Source organism: Saccopteryx bilineata, chromosome X (assembly GCF_036850765.1).
Source record: "Saccopteryx bilineata isolate mSacBil1 chromosome X, mSacBil1_pri_phased_curated, whole genome shotgun sequence".
In the NCBI taxonomy this organism is placed as follows: Eukaryota; Metazoa; Chordata; class Mammalia; order Chiroptera; family Emballonuridae; genus Saccopteryx; species Saccopteryx bilineata.
The window spans coordinates 74,036,769-74,058,068 of record NC_089502.1 but is presented as its reverse complement, the minus strand read 5'-3'; the positions used below and the strand labels follow the sequence as shown (position 1 = coordinate 74,058,068).

The following is a 21,300-nucleotide window of genomic DNA, read 5'->3' as shown; positions in this document are numbered from 1 at the left end:
ATAGATGGCTTCTAGAAATAAAGCAGGGGTGAAGTATTTTTTTTTTATCTGTGTGTCCCCTGCCATACCTCTCCTAGTACCTAGCACAGCGTAGATGCTCAGTGATTGTGGATTTTCTGTGAGATGACACAAACCTTTTCACATGCATTTCCCAGTATATTGCTGACAGGATTGCAGAGTGTCAGCATTAGTCTGTGACTAGGGAGCATGGTCCATGTTCCTTTGGAGGAGGTGTGACTCCCAGTTGTGCTGAGAGGCAGAAAGTTTATTTAAATTTCATACTTGACAATGACAGTTAGGTCCTCCATCCCCCCAAAAGTTTTCCAACTTTTGGTTTTCAGCTAAACCTTTCAGGATTTTTTCTTTTCTTTTTTTTTTTTTTTACACGAAGGACAGAGAGACAGACAGATATGGACAGGCAGGAAGGCAGGGAGAGAGATTAGAAGCATCAATTCTTTGTTGTGGCACCTTAGTTGTTCATTGATTGCTTTCTCATGTGCCTTGACCCGGGGGGATCCAGCCGAACCAGTGATGCCTTGTTCAAGCCAGAGACCTTGGGTTCAAGCCAGTGACATGGGGCCATGTGTATGACCCCACACTCAAGCCAGTGACCCTGTGCTCAAGCTGGCCACCTTGGGGTTTCTGAACTTGGGTCCTCAGCATCCCAGGCAGATGCTCTATCCACTGCTCCATCACCTGGTCAGGCCAGGATTTTTTTGTCATCTATTACATAATCTCTTAATATGCAGCAGTGAAATGTGTCAACAATACCAAAGAAATCACCATTCATGGGGACAGACCCAGATTCCTAGTGTCTTGGTTATGTTTTACTTATTATTGGGTTGTTAAAATGCATTGTAGATTAAGCTTTTAAGGGCATATGTTTAGTTGACTATTGTGTTCCTTCTTCCTCCTTTAAAAAAATTGAATGAGTAGTTAAAGACTATTAAAAACATTAGCAGAATAGAATGCGCCTAGCTATCAAGGCCTGTGTTGGTGTCATTCCCTGAGCAGCAGCCCCCAGAGCCTGCAGTGGGACCAACGGGAGCTGCCCTTCGTCAGCTAGACTGATTCAGGGCTGTATTTGAGGAATTCAGAACTGCTGAGACCAATGCAAAAGCAAATGCTTATTTGTTTTTTGTTTTTTTTTTCCATCCCAGGAAATAGAGATTGGCCTCATGAAACTTGGCACTGTGTCCTTCGTTCTCAGTTCTCAGCAAACGGAACTAAAAGTATAGGTGTCTTAACCAGTGCCTTCTCTCTCATGTCTAGGAGCGGAAAAAGAAATTTGAAAAGGATGGTGAGAGGTTTTATTCTTTGCTGGATCGACACTTACATCTGTCTTCCAAAAAGAAAGAATCTCAGTTACAAGAGGTATGTTCCAAAGTGTGTCCCCGCCTTCCATTGCCGGCTTTGCCTCGGTGACAGTGGCAGCTTCCTACTGCAAGCCTTTCCTCACACCCTGCCTCATCCCGGAAAATCATGTATTGAAGGACATTTCAGTGGTTTTCATGTCTTAGCCACTTTGAATAATGCTGCAACGAATGTAGGGGCGCATATATCTTTACGAATAAATGTTTTCAAATTTTCCGCATATATACCCAAAAGAGGGGTTGCTGGGTCATATGGTAGTTCTATTCTTAATTTTCTGAGGAACTCCATACTGTTTTCCGTAGTGGCTGTACCAGTTTACATCCCCACCAGCAGTGAACGAGGGCTCCTTTTTCTCCTCATTCTCTTGGACACTTGTTATTACCTGTCTTATTGAAAATAGCCAATCTAACAGGTGTGAGGTGGTATTTCATTGTGGTTTTGATTTGCATTTCCCGAAAAGCTAGTGAAGATGAGCATCTTTTCATATATCTGTTGGCCATTTGTATGTCCTCTTGGGAGAAGTTCCTCTCCCATTTTTTTAATTGAATTATTTGCTTGTTTCTTGCTGAGCTTTGTTAGTTCTTTATATATTTTGGGTCGTAAACTCCTATCAGAGCTGTTTATAAATATCATCTCCCATTTGGTTGGCTTTTTGTTCTGTTGTTGGTTTCTTTTGCTGTGCAGAAGCTTTTTAGCTTAATATAGTTCTGTTTATTTATTTTTGCCTTTACTTCTCTTGCCTTTGAAGTCAAATTCATAAAGTCCTCTCTCAGACAAAGATCTATAAATTTAGTACCTATGTTTTCGTCTATGAAATTTATTGTTTCAGATCTAGTATTTAGGTCTTCGTTCTGTTTTGAGTTAATTTCTGCACATAGGGACAAATAGCGGTATGGTTTGATTCTTTGCATGTGGCCTACCAGCTTTCCCAGCACTATTTATTGAAGAGGTGAAGCTTTGTTTATTCCATTGTATGTTTTTTGCTCCTTTGTTGAAAATTTTTTGCTCATATACAGCGTGTTGTTGTTGTTTTTCTGGGATGTCCCTTTTGTTCCATTGGTCTGTATGTCTGTTTTTCTGCCAATACCATGTTGTTGTTGTTTTATTTTTTTATTTATTTTTTATTCATTTTAGAGAGGAGAGGGAGAGACAGATAGCGAGAGAGAGAGAGAGAGAGGAGAGACAGAGAGAGAGAAGGGGGGAGGAGCTGGAAGCATCAACTCCCATATGTGCCTTGACCAGGCAAGCCCAGGGCTTTGAACCAGTGACCTCAGCATTTCCAGGTCGATGCTTTATCCACTGCGCCACCACAGGTCAGGCCCCATGTTGTTTTGATTCTCGTGGCTCTGTAGTATAATTTGAAGTCAGGTAGTGTGATACTTCTGACTTTGTTCTTTTTTCTCAAGATTGCTTTGGCTACTTAGGGTCTTTTGAATCTGATAAGTTTTTGTTGTGATGGATATTGCATTAATTTGTATATAGCTTTAGGTAATGTGCCCATTTTAACTATATTGATTCTTCCAGTCCATGAACACAGGATATCTTTCTATTTCTTTGTGTCTTCTTCAATTTCTTTTAATAATGTCCTATACTTTTCAGTGTATAGGTCCTTCACACCCTTTAAGTTTATTCCTAGGTATTTTATAATATTTGTTGCACTTGTAATAGGATTTTTTTTTCATTTCTTTCTCTGAAATTTTATTGTTAATATACAGGAGCACAATGGTGTTTGTACATTGATCTTGTATCCTACAGTTTTGTTTTTTGTTTATTGTTCCTAATATTTTTTAGTGAAGTTTATTGTTTTTTTCTATTCATCTATAGAAGGGTACCTAGCCTGTTGGGATGGCACTGTATCCACTAAGCCACCTGAACAGGGCCTCATTTCTCTTAATAAAATTTTTCATAGACCAGAAGGTTTTAGTTTTAATGAAATCCAACTTATGAATTTTTCTTTTCATGGATCATGCATTTGATTTTGAAATTTTAAGTTTTTTAGTTTTTTAAGATTTAAACATAGTTTATATGATATTATGTTATATTATTTGTAGATGTACAATATAGTTATTTACAGTTTTATATCTTACAATGTGATCACCCTACTAAATCTAGTAGTTATTTGTCACTATGCAAACTTATCACAGTATTATTAAATAAATTCATCTCCCCCTTTGCACCCATCCCATACCCCCCCTCTAGTCACCATGCATTGTGCCTCTGTTTCTATGTGTCTACTTTTCTTTTCTTTTTTAATTTGTATTTCTTTTTAGATTCCACAAATAAGGTAAACCATATGGTGTTTGCCTTCCTCTGTCTGACTTACTTCATTTAGCACCATGTCATCTAGAGCCAGCTCTGTCACCCTAAATGGCAAGATTTAATTCTTTTTTATTGCTGTGTAATATTCTATTGTATGTATACACTAGTCTTTATCTATTCATCTATAGAAGGGTACCTAACCTGCTTACATATGTTGGCTATAATAGTAAATAATGTAGTGTACATAGGGGTGTATATATCTTTTGAAATTTGTGTTTTTGTTTTCTTTTGATAAATACACAGAACTAGAATTTCTGGGTCATGTGGTAATTCTACCCTCTAGTGTTTTCAGGAACCTTCATACTGTTTTCCATAGTGGCTCTACCAATTTATATTCCCACCAGCAGTACACGAGGGTTCCCTTTTGTTCACGTCTTCGCCAACACTCGTTATTTGTTGACTTATTGATGATGATCATTCTGACAGGTGTGAGGTGATATGTTATTGTGGTTTTGATTTACATTTCCCTGATGATCAGTAATGTTGAGCATCTTTTCATACATCTAACAGCCATCTGTATGTCTTCTTTGAAGAGATGTCTATACAAGCCTTCTGACCATTTTTAAATTGGATTTTTTGTTTTTTTCTTATTGAGGTTATGAGTTCCCTATATACTTTGAATATTAACGCCTTTTGGATGTATCATTGTGAATATATTTTCACATTCCATAGGTTTCTTTTTGTTTTGTTAATGGTTTCCTTCACTGCGAAAAAGCTTTTTACTTTGATGAAGTCCCAGTTGTTAATTTTTGGTTTTGTTTCCCTTGCCTGAAGAGACATATTGAAGAAGATATTATTCAGACTGATATCAAAGGGTTTACCGAATGTGCAGTTACAAAGTCATACACAATTTGTGTCTGTCTGTGATGGCCCTGACTGTGTGGGAAGGTCCCAGCTGGGCACCAAGGCTCGGACCAGATCAGCAAAAGGCCCAAGGTTACCTAAGCTCTTCCCTCACTTATGAGCTGCCTGCCTGTTAGATTCAGTTATTAAGAGTCTCAGGCAGTACTTGAGTTTCTTAAAGGATGCTATTAGTGAGTCACCAAGTAGGGACAAGTGGTGCTTACCAGACTGATACAGATTTAAAATCATTACCAGTGCTGGGTCTGAGGCCACTCAGTAACATTATCAGGGTACACCGACGCAAGCCACCACCTACCCTGTGCCTGGTGACTTTGTGGGGGGGTTGGGTCTCAGGGAATCATCAGGGTGAGCCCAGCAGTGTTCATCAGGCCCATACAGACAAAGGTTTGGCTGTCTGGAGGGAGGAACTATGAAACTGGTTTGCTGTGAACAGAAAAAAAATCACCCCGTCTTAGAGCTACACAAGTCAGTTTTTCTATATTCTTCCTGAACCTTTGGATAGTGTTCTGCAGTGGGGAACTAGGCTGGCCACACCCAGCTGACTGAGGAGCTGAAGCTCAGCATGGGGGGACCCCCGAGAATCAGGAGGGGTGAACTAAAGATTCTCCGCAGATGAGGCTACTGTGTCTTCTACGAAGGTTTGAGACTCCTCTACTCAGGCTACACAGGGTAGTACACTCCCTCTCTGGGCAGTTCTGTTGCAGTGTGGGTGGGGTGCTGGGGTGGGTGTGGGTGGCTCTTCTGCACTGGCTGTGGGCGGGAAGGGGTTCTCTAGGCTGGTGGAAGGCTGGTTCTCCTCCTGGTGGGCAGCTCCTCTGACCCCTGGTTGGGAGGGAAATTGTCTCTTCCCCAGAGCCTCACAGTCATACAACTCTGTTTCTAATTCCCCTCCTTCTCTCCCTCCCATCCTTTCTTTCCTTTCTTGCTTTCTCTTTTAAGAGAGAGGGTGAAGGAAACAGTGACAGGAAGGAAGAGAGATGAGATGCAGCAACTCATATTTGCAGCATTTTAGTTATTTATTGATTGGTTCTCATATGTGCCTTGACTCGGGGTGGGGGAAGCTCCAGCTAAGCCAGTGACCCCTTGCTCAAGCCCGTGACCCTGCACTCAAGCTAGTGAGACTGTGCTCAAGCCGGCAACCTTGGGGTTTTGAAACTGGGTCCTCTGCATCTCAGTCCAGTGCTCTATGTACTGTGCCACTGCCTGGTCAGGCAACATTCCTATTTTATAGATTAAAAAACAGGCACAGGGAAGTTGAGAGTCTTGCCTTAGGTCACACAGCTGGTGAGGGCAGAGCTGAGATTCAAACCCACTGTGAATTATCCGGAGTCCATGTGGTATACACCATGAGATTCTCACCCTGAAGGGGCAGTGAGGAGACAGTGAGGGAGACCAGGTGCCCAGACTGAGCCAGGTACATGGACACACACACACACACATTTCTCCCTGGATTTCACCTCTGATTCTACAGAGGTCAGAGGAAACCAGGACAGGAGCCAAGAGAAGCCAAAGGAGGAGGGTGGTGAGCCTACTAGGAGAGAAGGCTCTACTTCCTGGGAGTCGAGAAAATTCCTTTTCCTGGTGAATCTGTCTCAAATCCCTCTCCCTGGGCAGTAACCTAAGTAGATTGACGCCAAATTTCCACATTTCCAGGGGTTGAGTTTCTGTGCCTGAGAGTGTGAGTTCTCTGTGGCCCTCTGGGAACTCTCTGCTTTCAGTGATGGGGAGGGAGAATGAGGTATGTGAGCTTCATAGTTTTATGGAGACAGAATTTATTAGAACAGGAGGCCAAGAGACCATGGAGGAGATTGGTGTTGACATCCCCATAGCACTTAAGGAACTGTTTGTCTAGCTCATCTCTTGTCTTGAAAGTGAAGAACTTGTTTAAACAGTTACTTCTGTACTAATTACAGTCTTGGGAGGGTAAAGTGGTCAGTAGACTTCCTCTGAAGTCCCCTCAGAGTTGGGGTATGACCTACGTGGTGGCTATGGCTGTGGAGATGCAATTTAATGCTAATGACTCACTCACCCTTCTTGCAAACATAGGGATTCTCCCCTGAATGTGTCCTTTGGTGTCTGAGGAGATGTGACTCATCATCAAAACCTTGCCCACCCTCTCCATACTTGATAGCTACAATTATTTTTTTAAATTAATTTTAATGGGGTGACATTAATCAATCAGGGTACATAGGTTCAGAGAAAACATCTTCAGGTTATTTTGACATTTGATTATGTTGCATACCCATCACCCAAAGTCATATAGTCTTCCGTCACCTTCTATCTGGTTTTCTTTGTGCCCCTCCTCTCCCCCCACCCTTTCCTACCCCTCCACACCCCTGGTAATCACCACACTCTTGTTCATGTCCCTGAGTCTCATTTTTATGTCCCACCTATGTATGGAATCATATAGTTCTTAGTTTTTTCTGACTTACTTATTTCACTCAATAATGCTTCTTGCTCCTCTCTGCCACCCTCTTCTCTCTTTCTCTCTCTCTCACTCCTCTCTAAAATCAATAAATTAATTTTTTATTGATTTTAGAGAGAGAGGAGGGAAGAGAGTGAGAAACATTGATTTGTTGTTCCACTCATTTATGCATTTAGTTGTTGATTATTATTATTATTTTTAGGAAGGGAGAGGGATGAGAAGCATCACCTTATAGCTGCAGTATCTTAGTTGTTCATTGATTGCTTTCTCATATGTGCCTTGACCAGAGGACTCTAGCTGAACCAGTGACTCCTTGCTCAAACCAGCAATCTTGGGCTCAAGCCAACAACCTTGGGCTTCAAGCCACTGACCATGGGGTCACTTCTATGATCCCAGGCCCAAGCCAATGACTCGGCACTCAGGCCGGTGAACCCATCCTCAAGCCCACAACCTTGGGGTTTGGAACTTGAGTCCTCATCATACCAGGTCGATGCTCTATCTTCTGTGCCACTACCTGGTCAGGCTTCAATGGTTGATTCTTATATGGGCCTGACCGGACATCAAACCCACAACCTTGGTGTGTGGGGATGACTCTCTAACGATTGAGCAACTTGGCCAGGGCTCCTTTCTGTCTTCTTGTTTCAGGGTGGCCTTGTCCAATCCAATGGTACAATGACCACCTTGCCTCCTTTCCTTCTTATCCCTTCACCTTTGCACCTTTTGGCCATCCTTGCCCTTCCTTAATCATTAGAGACTGGTCAGCATCAAACAGTCTTGGGAACAGAGCCTCAGGTCTGTTGACCACAGAAACCATTTAGGTCAAGTTAAAGAAAACATCTGGACTTCAGCTGTGTTTCAACCCTAGACCCATGAAAGCGGAAGGACCTTACTGACCGCACCCTCATGAAACCAGACACACTGAAGAGATGGCTGACACAGGGCCTGATACAGTGGTCCCTACCCTGACCTACAACCCCAGCTGCCTTAATCACTACAATTAATCCTTTCCCGTCTGCAATGTGGCCAGTACCGCCTGGGTATCCCTGTCCTGGAGCCCTGCTCACCGGCCAGACTTTCCTCCTCCTCTTGTGATGACAAGTGTTCTGAATGAGTTATTTCTTATGTGCTTTTATACTTTTATACCATTCCTGCTCATTAATACATCTATAAATGTGCATAATTATTTACACATGGAAGCATTGTAGTGAATTGCCCCATATTGCACAATGCACTGTTTACATCTCGCTCGTTTGCTAAACACAAGCTCTGTCCCTCGTTAGCTGCTGAGAGGCCGGGGAACTGACCTCGAGTGGGTTTCAAAAAGGCAGCGCCGTGCCTGCAGCCCCTCATCTCGCCACCTCATCAAAGTCCATTCTTCATACGAGTCCTCAGTGTCCTCTGCTGGGGCTCTGGTGGCCTGCCAGCGGTGAACCATGACAGCAGGCCTAGGGGCTCTGAGGCCTGGGGAGAAACAAAATTATCAGGCTCCTTAAAGGGAAGTGCTTGAAAGAGTGGCCTGGACACCGGCTGGCCTGCATGCTGCCCATGGTTTCCGCCCTTAGTTCCTGCCCCAAGGTTCCCGCCCTGGCACTGCCATCACCTATGTGGAGCAGCGCCTCGCCTGGTAGTTCCTCTTCACATTCTGATGGTGCGCCTTCTCCCAGTCGCCCATGGCGGCCCACTCTTCCTGGGAGAAGTAGGTGCGGATGTCCCTGAAGGCATTGGGGGACTGGGGGAGACACAGTCACGTGACCCTGTGCAGCTGTCTAACTGGAACCGTGCCTTGCGCCTGGGGTCTGCGCTGCCCCCAGCAGCTGTCCCTCGCTCACCTGCGGTGCTCCCTCAGTGCTACCCTGTGGGCTCCTGTGCATGTCCATGCTCTGGCCACCCTGCACTCCCAGCCCCAATGTGCCTGTGTGGGAGATGGTGCTGAGGCTGTCTGCTTGGCCCACTGGAGTGCATGCGTGGTGGGGGTCCCAAGAGGGGAAACGTGGGCGCCGGCAGCAGAAACGCAAGGACAGGCCAGGCCAGGGACTCCAGCCAAGCCAATGATCCCTTGCTCAAGCCAGCAACTTGGGCTTTAAGCTAGCGACCTTTGGGCTCAGTGACCGTGGGGTCATGTCTATGATCCCATGGTCAAGCCGGCGATCCGTGCTCAAACTGGTGAGCCCGTGCTCAAACCGAATGAGCTTATAACATTTTCTTTTTGTTCACGCTCTCTCTTGAGTTCCTCTATTCTACTCTCAAGTTTATTGAACATTGTTATGACTGTTTGCTTTGAATTTTTTATCTGTCCAATTACCCGTCTCCATTTCATTAGGATATTTCTCTGGAGTTTTATTCTTTTTTTAAAATTTATTTTATTTTATTTATTTTTTACAGAGACAGAGAGTGAGTCAGAGAGAGGGATAGACAGGGACAGACAGGAACAGAGAGAGATGAGAAGCATCAATCATTAGTTTTTCGTTGCGTATTGCGACACCTTAGTTGTTCATTGATTGCTTTCTCATATGTGCCTTGACCGCGGGCCTTCAGCAGACCGAGGAACCCCTTGCTCGAGCCACCGACATTGGGTCCAAGCTGGTAAGCTTTTACTCAAATCAGATGAGCCCATGCTCAAGCTGGTGACCTTGGGGTCTTGAACCTGGGTCCTTGGCATCCCAGTCTGATGCTCTATCCACTGCGCCACCACCTGGAATGTTTTTGCTAGCTCTGCACTCTCTCCAGGTGGGGGAACCCTACATGCATAGGCAGCTCTGTGGGCGAAGTATCGCCTTGCCATACCTACCTGCTGGGTCGATATGTGGGAAGAGGAGCTCTCTTTATACAAGCTATGCTGCCCTCATGATTCTGTTGGATTTTGCTCCAGGAGGGGTGGCTGGGGATGTGCTTCAGTGCCCTGTGGTTGGCCATAGAGCCTGAATAGAGCTCCCATCTTCTATCCACATGCCCAGGAGGTGTAAACAGTGGTGCTCACTGGTCTCTTCGGTCCTGAGCTGTTCCTTCACCTCCTGCAGAGCTCTCATGGTTTCTCAGCTTTCTCTATGCTCTCTGTCTCTCTCTGTCTCTCTCTCTCTAGTTTGTTGTGCAAAAACTGTTTGTTTCTCAGTTGTCTTTCAGGAGGAATTGTTCTAAGTAAAGGGGTACATTGGATGGGTTTTTGGGAGGCTGCAAGCCCAGCGTCCACATATGCCACCATCTTGGACCCACTGGAGAGTTCTTAAATAAAGTCTGATATTGGCTGCAGCAACAGGCTTCTGCTCTGATATGCTTTTATTCCCCATATTCAAATGTCTATACAATTTTTGAGACATTGGGTTTTCTTCTGACTTCAATTCTTTGTTGGATCTAAGAGGAGTACTTGATTTTTACCTTGTTTAGCATTTTTCTCCTGTGAGGATGGACAGGAAAGCTTACTTGTAGGATCAGAATCTGGAAGTCTTGCATTAGTCGCTTTTTATCTCTTGACTTCGTGTTCCCTATTTGTAGCATAAAAGGATCAGATCACTCCTTGGTGCCTAAACTCTCCTCTAGCTCCAGCATTGTTTATTCCATAAGCACTGACTAGCGTGAATGACAGTGCCAATTTGTGACATTTGTTACCATTTTACAGGCAGACCTGCAAGTGGACAAAGAGAGGCACATTTTTTTCGAGTCCTCCCTTGATTATGTTTATCAAATCCAGGAAGTTCAGGAGTCCAAGAAATTCAACATTGTGGAGCCGGTAAGTTCCATGTATTTGTTAATGCTCTAAAAATATTTTCCGAATGCTTGGTAAATGCGGAGAACTTTGATAGGAAAATTGGGATCTCAAAGAATGTGAATGTGTATAATTGTGATGAATCTCTCTCTTTCCTCCCCCATTTTTTCTCTCTAGCTATGATTTGTTTTTCTCTTTTTTTTCTTCCTCTCTTTTTCTTTCCCTCCCTGGATTTCTCTATCACCCTTCTTTTCATCTTGTTTTCCTTCTTTCCTTCCTGCCATGCTTTCATAAAGCCTTTGAAAGTGCCCATCATATACCAGGCCCTGCGCTAGGAACTCATGTCTCTGCACTCAATGACTTCCCATTCTACTATTTTTACTTCTGTCTTTTTAACTTTTTTTTTTGCTTAAATCTCCTTAATTTAGTATAAAATATGATGTGCTTTGATTTGACAAGTATTTTGAATTTTAACAACTTTTTTTATTACAAAAATGTATTCTTATTGCAGAAACGCTAGGAAAAACAAAACAACAAATTTCCCATACAGAGATATTCACTTTTAATATTGTGGCATTTTCTTCTCATATTCTCTGCATACCTATTATATTTATTTCTCTTATCTATATGTACCCAGGTAGATTGGGTGTGTGTACATCTGTGTGCATAGATGTGCATGGCACATGAGCATATCTCTCTGTGTCCATGTGTCTGTCATTTGTGTATATTCATATATGTATATAAACGAGTATTTATTCACACATCCAATAAACACTTATTGTACTTCTTTTTTTTTTTTTTTTGTATTTTTCTGAAGCTGGAAACCGGGAGAGACAGTCAGACAGACTCCCGCATGCGCCCGACCGGGATCCACCCGGCACGCCCACCAGGGGCGACGCTCTGCTCCTCCGGGGCATCGCTCTGTCGCGACCAGAGCCACTCTAGCACCTGGGGCAGAGGCCAAGGAGCCATCCGTAGCGCCCAGGCCATCATTGCTCCAATGGAGCCTCGGCTGCGGGAGGGGAAGAGAGAGAGAGGAAGGAGAGGGGGAGGGGTGGAGAAGCAGATGGACGCTTCTCCTGTGTGCCCTGGCCGGGAATCGAACCCGGGACTTCTGCACGCCAGGCCGACGCTCTACCACTGAGCCAACCGGCCAGGGCCTTATTGTACTTCTATTATGTGCCAGGCACCGTGCTCAACATTGGTTGCCTATAGTGAATGAGCCAGACTCAATTTCTGTCTTAATGAATACTACGCTGTCATAGGGTAGACAGAAGGGAAGGAAAATATATATACATAAATAAAATAATTATAAGTTGTGATAAACACTAAAACAAAGAACAGAAATGGGTAGCTACTTTAGGTCAAGTAGTCAAGGAGATCCATCTGAAAGTGTCATTTAAGGTCTAAAGAACGTGAATATGAGGCAGTGCGAATCATGGAGAAAGGAGATCCTGGGCACAGACAGATGAACAAGCATGGTCTTTTTTTTCTTTTAACATATTTTATTTTCTAAAGGAGTAGCTCAAGTCCTCACGTTACACTCAGCTCGTCCTCCAGGTTCAAAGCACATCCTCGCAGCCTTTCAAAGTGCCTGACACACTTTTTTTTTTTTTTTTTTTTTTTTGTATTTTTCTGAGGTTGGAAACGGGGAGGCAGTCAGACTCCTGCATGCGCCCGACCGGGATCCACCCGGCATGCCCACCAGGGGGCGATGCTCTGCCCATCTGGGACGTCGCTCTACCACAATCAGAGCCATTCTAGTGCCTGAGGTAGAGGCCACAGAGAGCCTCAGCGCCCGGGCAAACTTTGCTCCAATGGAGCCTTGGCTGCGGAAGGGGAAGAGAGAGACAGAGAGGAAGGAGAGGGGGAGGGGTGGAGAAGCAGATGGGCACTTCTCCTGTGTGCCCTGGCCAGGAATCGAACCTGGGACTCCGCACGCCAGGCTGACGCTCTACCGCTGAGCCAACCAGCCGGGGCCCTGACACGCTTTTAAGTTAGCTGCTACCCAGGCAAATGCAAACAGAGCACATTGCGGACGCGTCCTATCACTCAGCCTTCAATCCGTGTGTTCTTCCAACACTCCTTCTCCTGCCTGATTTATTTCATATTAAAAGGGCTGTCAATCTGTATCACAAGAACAGGTTGCGGAAAAGTGAGTGATGTTTGCCAAGTGGATTTTCTGAGGTTATTTGTTATTGTTAACAATAACTGGCTCCCTCTCGGTGGCTATAGTCCCCACACACCCCACACGGTCCTTCCAGTCCCTACGTGCCTTTCTCTGCAGGTATTTATACAACAGAGGAACGTAGTCCGCGTACCAGACTCATTTACATTAGAAATGTGTTACAAGAAGGCTGTTGTAGACCCTTTTTTATTATCCATCAAATATATCTCTTTTTACCATCTGATGGCTTGGCAACAGGGTCATTTTTCTTTCAAATAAAATAAATGCACCTGCAACATGGCAGAATATTCAGCATGGAAGAGGCTTTGTCCGGGTTAGTGCGTGCTGCATTCTGTGGGCGTCCTTACAACAGGATGCTAAGGATGCAATCTACAGCTCCTGGGGGGATTGCAATGGTGCTAGCTGCATTATTATTTTATGTTAGGGTATTGATTATTGCCTTCTCCTGTCATTTAGGCTAGCTTCCCTCACTTTTCTCTGCTACTTTGGCCTATAAATAGAATTCTTTCACAATTCCATAGTATTTATTTCTCACTGCTCCTGAAGGTGCCAGATTTTTTTAAAATTAATTTTAATGGGGTGACAATGATAAATCAGGGTACGTATGTTCAGAGAAAACCTCTCCAGATTATTTTGACATTTGATTTATGTTGCATACCCCTCTCCCAAAGTCAAATTGTCTTCTGTCACCTTCTATCTGGTTTTCTTTGTGCCTCCCCCCTCCCCCAACCCCCTCCCTCTCCTTTCTCCCCCCCACCTCCCCGTTACCATCACATTCTTGTCCATGTTTCTGAGTCTCATTTTTATGTCTCATCTATGTATGGAATCATATAGTTCTTAGTTTTTTCTGATTTACTTATTTCACTCCGTATAATGTTGTCAAGGTCCATCCATGTTATTGTAAATGATCCGATGTCATCATTTCTTATGGCTGAGTAGTATTCCATGGTATATATGTACCAAAGCTTTTTAATCCACTCATCCACTGACGGACACTTGGGCTGTTTCCAGATCTTCGCTATTGTGAACAATGCTGCCATAAACATGAGGGTGCATTTCTCCTTTCGGAACAGTGCTATGGTGTTCTTAGGGTATATTCCCTCTTTTTTTTTTTTTTTTCCTGTATTTTTCTGAAGCCGGAAACGAGGAGAGACAGTCAGACAGACTCCCGCATGCGCCCGACCGGGATCCACCCGGCACGCCCACCAGGGGGTGACGCTCTGCCCACCATGGGGCAATGCTCTGCCCCTCCAGGGCATTGCTCTGCTGCTCTGCTGTGACCAGAGCCACTCTAGCGCCTGGGGGCAGAGGCCGAGGAGCCATCCCCAGCGCCTGGGCCATCTTTGCTCCAGTGGAGCCTGGGCTGCGGGAGGGGAAGAGAGAGATAGAGAGGAAGGAGAGGGGGAGGGGTGGAGAAGCAGATGGACGCTTCTTCTGTGTGCCCTGGCCGGGAATCGAACCCGGGACTTCTGCACGCCAGGCCGACGCTCTACCACTGAGCCAACCGGCCAGGGCCAAGGGTATATTCCTAAAAGTGGAATAGGTGGGTCAAAAGGCATTTTGATTTTTAATTTTCTGAGGAATCTCCATACTGTTTTCCACAGTGGCTGCACCAGTCTGCATTCCCACCAGCAGTGCAGGAGGGTTCCCTTTTCTCCACATCCTCGCCAGCACTTATTCTGTGTTGTTTTGTTGATGAGCCCTATTCTGACTGGTGTGAGGTGATATCTCATTGTGGTTTTAATGCATTTCTCTATTGATTAGTGATGTTGAGCATTTTTTCATATGCCTATTGGCCATCTGTATGTCTTCTTTGGAGAAATGTCTATTCATATTTTTTTTTTGCCAATTTTTTTATTGGATTGTTTGTCTTCCTGGTGTTGAGTTTTACAAGTTCTTTATAAATTTTGGTTATTAACCCCTTATCAGACGTATTGTCGAATATGTTCTCCCATTGTATAGTTAGTCTTTTTATTCTGTTCTTGTTGTCTTTAGCTGTGCAAAAGCTTTTTAGTTTGATATAGTCCCATTTGTTTATCCTGTCTTTTATTTCACTTGCCCGTGGAGATAAATCGGCAAATATATTGTTGCGAGAGATGTCGGAGAGCTTACTGCCTAAGTTTTCTTCTAAGATGCTTATGATTTCACGGCTTACATTTAAGTCTTTTATCCATTTTGAGTTTATTTTTGTGAATATTGTAAGCCGCTGATCTAGTTTCATTTTTTTGCAGGTAGCTGTCCAATTTTCCCAACACCATTTGTTGAAGAGGCTGTCTTTACTCCATTGTATGCTCTTACCTCCTTTGTCAAATATCAGTTGTCTATAAAGGTGTGAGTTTATTTCTGGGTTCTCTGTTCTGTTCCATTGATCTATATGCCTGTTCTTATGCCAGTACCAGGCTGTTTTGAGTACAATGGCCTTGTAGTATAACTTGATATCAGGAAGTGTGATACCTCCCGCTTTATTCTTTCTTTTCAAGATTGCTGAGGCTATTCATGTTCTTTTTTGGTTCCGTATAAATTTTTGAAATATGTGTTCTATATCTTTGAAGTATGTCATTGATATTTTAATTGGTATTGCACTGAATTTATAAATTGCTTTGGGTAATATAGACATACAGTGTGTCCGTAAAGTCATGGTGCACTTTGGACCAGTCAAGGGAAAGCAACAAAAGTTGATAGAAATGTGAAATCTGCACCAAATAAAAGGAAAACTCTCCCAGTTTCATACCTATTCAGTGCAGTTCAATGTGGGATCATGCACAATTTTTTTTTAGCACTCCTTAGGTAGTTATCCTGTACAGTGTCTACAGATTTGTCACTGACTGATGGCCTACCAGAACGAGGTTTCTCCATCAAACTGCTGGTTTCTTTCAACTGCTTATTTCACCGAGTAATGTTATTCCTATGTGGTGGCACTTCTTTAGTAACGCGCTGACATTCACATTGCACTTTGGTCATGGATTCGAATTTAGCAAGCCACACTACACACTGAACTTTCCTCTGTACCGTCCACATATTGAATGGCATGTCTGTGGGCTGCTCTGCTGTATACACAGTGTTACATCATCATCTGCACATGCGCACATGCTGCAACATCATCCTACAGAAAGTGGGAGGGCTTTCCTTTTGTTTGGTGCATATTTTATATTTCCATCATCTTTTGTTGCTTTCCTGTGACTGGTCAAAAGTGTACCATGACTTTACAGACACACTGTATTAATGATGTTTATTCTGCCTAACCATGAACATAGTATATGCTTCTACTTTTTTATATCTTCCTTGATTTCTTTTATTAATGTTTTATAGTTTTTTGAATACAAGTCTTTAATCTCCTTGGTTAAATTTACTCCTAGGTACTTTATTTTTTTGGTTGCAATAGTGAAGGGGATTATTTCCTTAATTTCTCTTTCAGACAATTCATTGTTGATGTATAAAATTGCCTCTCATTTCTGAATGTTAATTTTATATCCTGTCACCTTGCTGAATTCATTTATGAGGTCCAGTAGTTTTTTGACTGAGACTTTAGGGTTTTCTATGTACAATATATCATCAGCAAATAATGATAGTTTTACTTCTTTTCCAATGTGAATGCCTTTTATTTCTTCTTCTTGTCTGATTGCTGTGGCTAGGACTTCCAGAACTATGTTGAATAAGAGTGGTAAAAGGGTGCACCCCTCCCTCCTTGTTCCTGATCTTAAGAGGATTGCTTTTAATTTTTGCCCATTGAGTATGTTGGCTGTAGGTTTGTTATAGATGGCCTTTATCATGTTGAGGTATGTTCCCAGTATTCCCACTTTGCTGAGAGTTTTGATCAGGAATGGGTGCTCGATTTTATCAAATGCTTTTTCTGTATCTATTGAAATTATTATGTGATTTTTCTCTTTCCTTTTGTTTATGTGATCAATCACATTGATTGATTTGTGAATATTGTACCAGCCTTGCCTCCCCAGAATAAATCCCACTTGATCATGGTGTATGATTTTTTTCATATATTGCTGGATCCAGCTTCCTAATGTTTTGTTGAGGATTTTAGCATCCTATCTTATGTCTTTTAATCAGATCATTTAATCCATTTACATTTAAGGTTATTGTTGATATGCAGTTGTTTATTGCCATTTTATTCTTTAAAGCTGTATTCCTCTTTTGCTATATTCTTTTCCCACTTTGATCTGTTTACAACAGGCCCCTTAACATATTTTTGCAGCATTGGTTTGGTTGTAATGGATTCCTTGAGATTTTTTTTTTTTTTTTTTTGGTCTGAGAAGCTTTTTATTTCTCCTTCAATTTTAAATGATAGCCTTGCTGGATAAAGTAGTCTTAGATGTAGATTCTTGTTCTGCATTACTTTGAATATTTCTTGCCACTCCCTTCTGGCCTCAAGTGTTTCTGTTGAGAAGTTGGATGTCATCCTTATGGGGGCTCCTTTTTAGGTGATAGCCTTTTTTTCTCTAGCGGCTTTTAATATTTTCTCTTTATCACTTAGCTTTGGTATTTTAGTTATGATGTTTCTTGGTGTAGATTTTTTTGGGTTTCTCTTTAATGGAGTTCTCTGTGCTTCTTGAACTTGTGAGAGTTTCTCTTGCATTAATTTAAGGAAGTTTTCAGCTATGATATGATTGAACAAAGTCTCTATCCCTTGTTCTTTCTCTTCTTCTCCAGTAACCCCTATGATGCAGATGTTATTTCTCTTCATGTTGTCACAGAGCTTTCTCAGAGTTTCCTCAGACTTTTTGAGTCTCTTTTCTTTTTTCTGCTCTGCTTCCATGTCTTAGTTCAACTTGTCCTCCAACTCACTGATTTGATCCTCAGCTTCATCCATCCTGTTTTTAATTCCTTCCATTGTGGTCTTCATTTCTGATATTGTATTTGTCATCTCTGACTGATTCTTTTTTAATATTTCAATGTCCTTTTTTATACTTGCTATTTCTTTATTTAGGTGTTCATAATGACCATCCGTTATTGTTCTAAGATCCCTAAGCATCCTAAGAATCATTATTTTAAACTCTGCATCCAGAAGTTTGGTTATTTCCATATCACTCAGTTCATTTCCTGAAGGTTTCTCTTGTGGTTTCATTTGGATTGCACTTCTCTGTCTTCTCATTATGTCTGTGTGTTTGGGTGTGTTGTTTGTAGAGCTGGTTGAGTCTAGGCTTTGTGTTACCTGCCTTCAATTTTCAGTTGTGTTATTTCTAGGTCTTATTGGGTTGGCATCAGCTATTATTTGTAATCCACTGTCAGATTTGGCTTTTCTAGTAGGGCGACTTTGAAGTCTTGATTTGTTTGTTTTCTTAACATGTGGTAGTCTTGTTTGCTGATCTCAGCAGGGGGCTTATTTGAAACTATCCAGGAATACGGGTGTTACCTGAGACTCTGAAGGCTTGTTCTGCCAGTAACTCTCCCAGGGGTGGGGTGTTTTTTCAGCTTCAGTAGAGGGAGGTGTATCTCAGATCTCCATGGAGACCTGAGTTACTGCCCCTCCTCCCCACTTCTTGTTTTCAGCTGTGTCTTTTTTTTTAGTTTAAATTTAAAATTTTTTTACAGAGACAGAGCGAGAGTCAGAGAGAGGGATAGATAGGGACAAACAGACAGGATCGGAGAGATGAGAAGCATCAATTATCAGTTTTTCGTTGGAGCACTTTAGTTGTTCATTGATTGCTTTCTCATATGTGCCTTGACTGTAGGCCTTCAGCAGACCAAGTAACCCCTTGTTCGAGCCAGCGACCTTGGGTCCAAGCTGGTGAGCTTTGCTCAAACCAGATGAGCCTGCTCTCAAGCTGGTGACTTTGGTGTTTCGAACCTGGGTCTTCCACATCCCAGTTCGATACTCTATCCACTGCACCACCGCTTGGTCAGGCTCAGCTGTGTCTTGTGCTGATTGGAGCTGGAGAGATGTCGCTCTTCCATGCTCCCTACCAGGCTTGGTGTGGTTTCTTTTTTGCTCCTTGGTTTTTGAGAGCTGTTCTGGTAGTCCATAGTTGGTTTTTCACGCTGATTGTTCATAAATTAATTTGTAATCCTGTTTTGTGGTGTGAGCTGGAAGTCTGTGCATCTGCCTACTCCGCTGCCATCTTCAGGTCTCCCCAAGCATGGTCTTTAACTCAGGAAAGAATGCTATAATCATGAGGGGAAGATTAGGCTTTAGATGTTGGTGAGATACGAGGGAATTGCAGCAGATCATGTCTTAGAGAAAGTTATAGAAGCTCTAGTTGTGGTCAGGGTGTTTGATTGTGGTCTCAGGGCAGTGGGAACCTCTGAGAAGCATTAAGCAGAATATGACATGAGCTGAATTGGTTGTAGGAAGAATGGCTTGGAAGAAACCAACAGTGGTAGTGTGGAAACCAGTTAAAAGGCTACTGCAAAAGTCTAGGCAAGAGAAGAGGTTGGTTTGTGCTAGGGTAATGGTGATGGAAATGGAAAACAAGGGCTGGATTAGAGATATTTGGAAGCAAAACTGGCAGGAATTACTGGTGGTTGGACGGAGACATGAGTGAAGGAGAAATCAGGTATGATTTTTTTTTGTATTTTTCTGAAGTGAGAAATGGTAAGGCAGTCAGACTCCCACATGCACCCACCCAACCAGGATCCACCCGGCATACCCACCAGGGAGCAATGTTCTGCCCATCTGGGCAGTTATTCCTTTGTGGCTGGAGCCATTCTAGAGTCTGAGGTGAGGCCATGGAGCCATCCTTAGCCCCCACGCCTACTTTGCTCCAGTAGAGCCTTAGCTGTGGGAGAGGAAGAAAGAGATAGAGAGGAAGGAGAGAGGGAAGGTTGGAGAAGCAGTTGAGCACTTCTCCTCTGTGCCCTGACTGGGTATTGAACCCAGAATCTCCACATGCTGGGCCAATGCTCTACTGCTGAGCCAACTGGGAAGGGAGTAGGCATGATTTTTTACATTCTGGTTTGATGACATGATTAGGTGGTGTTAGCATTTCCTGAGATGAGAAAGCTTGGGGGAAAAAACAGTAAAATTGTGTATACTACTGTATGTGTGGTACACATACACATGTATATACACACACATAGCTATGTGTATAGTATTTAGTGATTTATGTACACATGTGTGTATATACATAGTTTTTATATGTATTTATGTATATATACATATAGGTTGTATTTTTATATATGTATGGTGTTTGTGCATATTTATGTGTGCTCACCTGTTACTTTCTTAAAATTAGAGCAATATACTTCACTATTGCCAACATTGAGCATTATTTTAGAAATGTATTTAAATGATAAAAGCTATATTTTGTTTTCATTAATGTATATTTGAATTTTAATGGGGTTGAATATTTTGGACATTAAAAATATGGTATTGGTCATTTGTATGTCTTCTTCTGGAACTACCTCAAAACACTTCTAACTTGAAATTGGGTTCAGGCTTCTTGGATTCTTTAGCATTATGGTGGTCTTCATAAAGGGACAGAGCCTTAGTTTAAATGACACTTTCAGAGGACCTCCTTGACTGCTTGAGCTAAAGTAGCTGCCCATTTCTGTTCTTTGTTTTAGTGCTTATCACAACTTATAATTATTTTATTTATGTATATTTTTCCTTCCCTTCTGTCTACTCCATGACAGTGTAGTATTCATAAAGACAGAAACTGAGTCTGTCCCGCACATTATAGGCAACCAGTGTCAAGCACAGTGCCTGACATATAATAGAAGGACAATAAATGGTTATGGGATGAAAGAATGGAAAAATGAATATTAGTCAACAAATATTTATTTAGTACTTACTCTGTGCTAGTCCTGAGGATTTAGAGAGAAAAGAGAGCAAAGACAGTCTATCCCCATACTGTCCATATTATGAATGGTTTTATATGCTATCTGAAAAAGATCCACATGAATCAATCTATTAGTAGTTCTTATTTTCTGAAGCTGAGTTCAGTGTAAATGTTTAACCTAGTAAGAGAATAGCTTTGTGTAGATATGTTTGTATTTGCATGACTGCTTTTAACACTACAGTATACTAGAGAAACACACTGTGGAGTTTCTTTTCTGTTTCCTTTTCTGAAAACTCACTGTGGAGTTTTCTTTATTTGATCAATGAGAAGATGCTGATGATAAAGTTATTTTTTTACATTTTCCCTAGGTGTTGGCCTTTCTACATAGCCTCTTCATTTCCAACAACCTGACTGTGGAGCTCACACAGGATTTCCTCCCATACAAACAAAAGCTCCAGCTCAGTTTGCAGAATGTAAGTTTGCATGTGGGTTTTTTCACCTGTCTCTGTGTTATAATTGGATTTAAGCTCTAATGACCTTGACATTGGAATTCTAAGGTTTTGCACCCCAGCCAATTTGTCAAGACACACTGGTGTGGATCACAAATATTTTAGTGTGCTGAATTCTTCATGCTCTTCTATTATTAGCTCTTCCCTGCCTCTGGGGGTGACTGTTGTTCAAACCCACCCTTTCATCCTCT

The 21,300-nt window shown here is 42.5% G+C and overlaps 1 protein-coding gene across 1 annotated transcript in view; it reads left to right on the top strand.

Annotated features, from left to right (window-relative positions):
* The window catches only part of OPHN1 (oligophrenin 1), a 332,026-nt gene that overhangs the window by 131,201 nt on the left and 179,525 nt on the right, over positions 1 to 21,300 (top strand). The window contains exons 6-8 of the mRNA XM_066248964.1: positions 1,273 to 1,374; positions 10,596 to 10,706; positions 20,969 to 21,073. Of these exons, the coding sequence (XP_066105061.1) occupies positions 1,273 to 1,374; positions 10,596 to 10,706; positions 20,969 to 21,073 (318 nt within the window). The remainder of the gene's footprint in view (positions 1 to 1,272; positions 1,375 to 10,595; positions 10,707 to 20,968; positions 21,074 to 21,300) is intronic.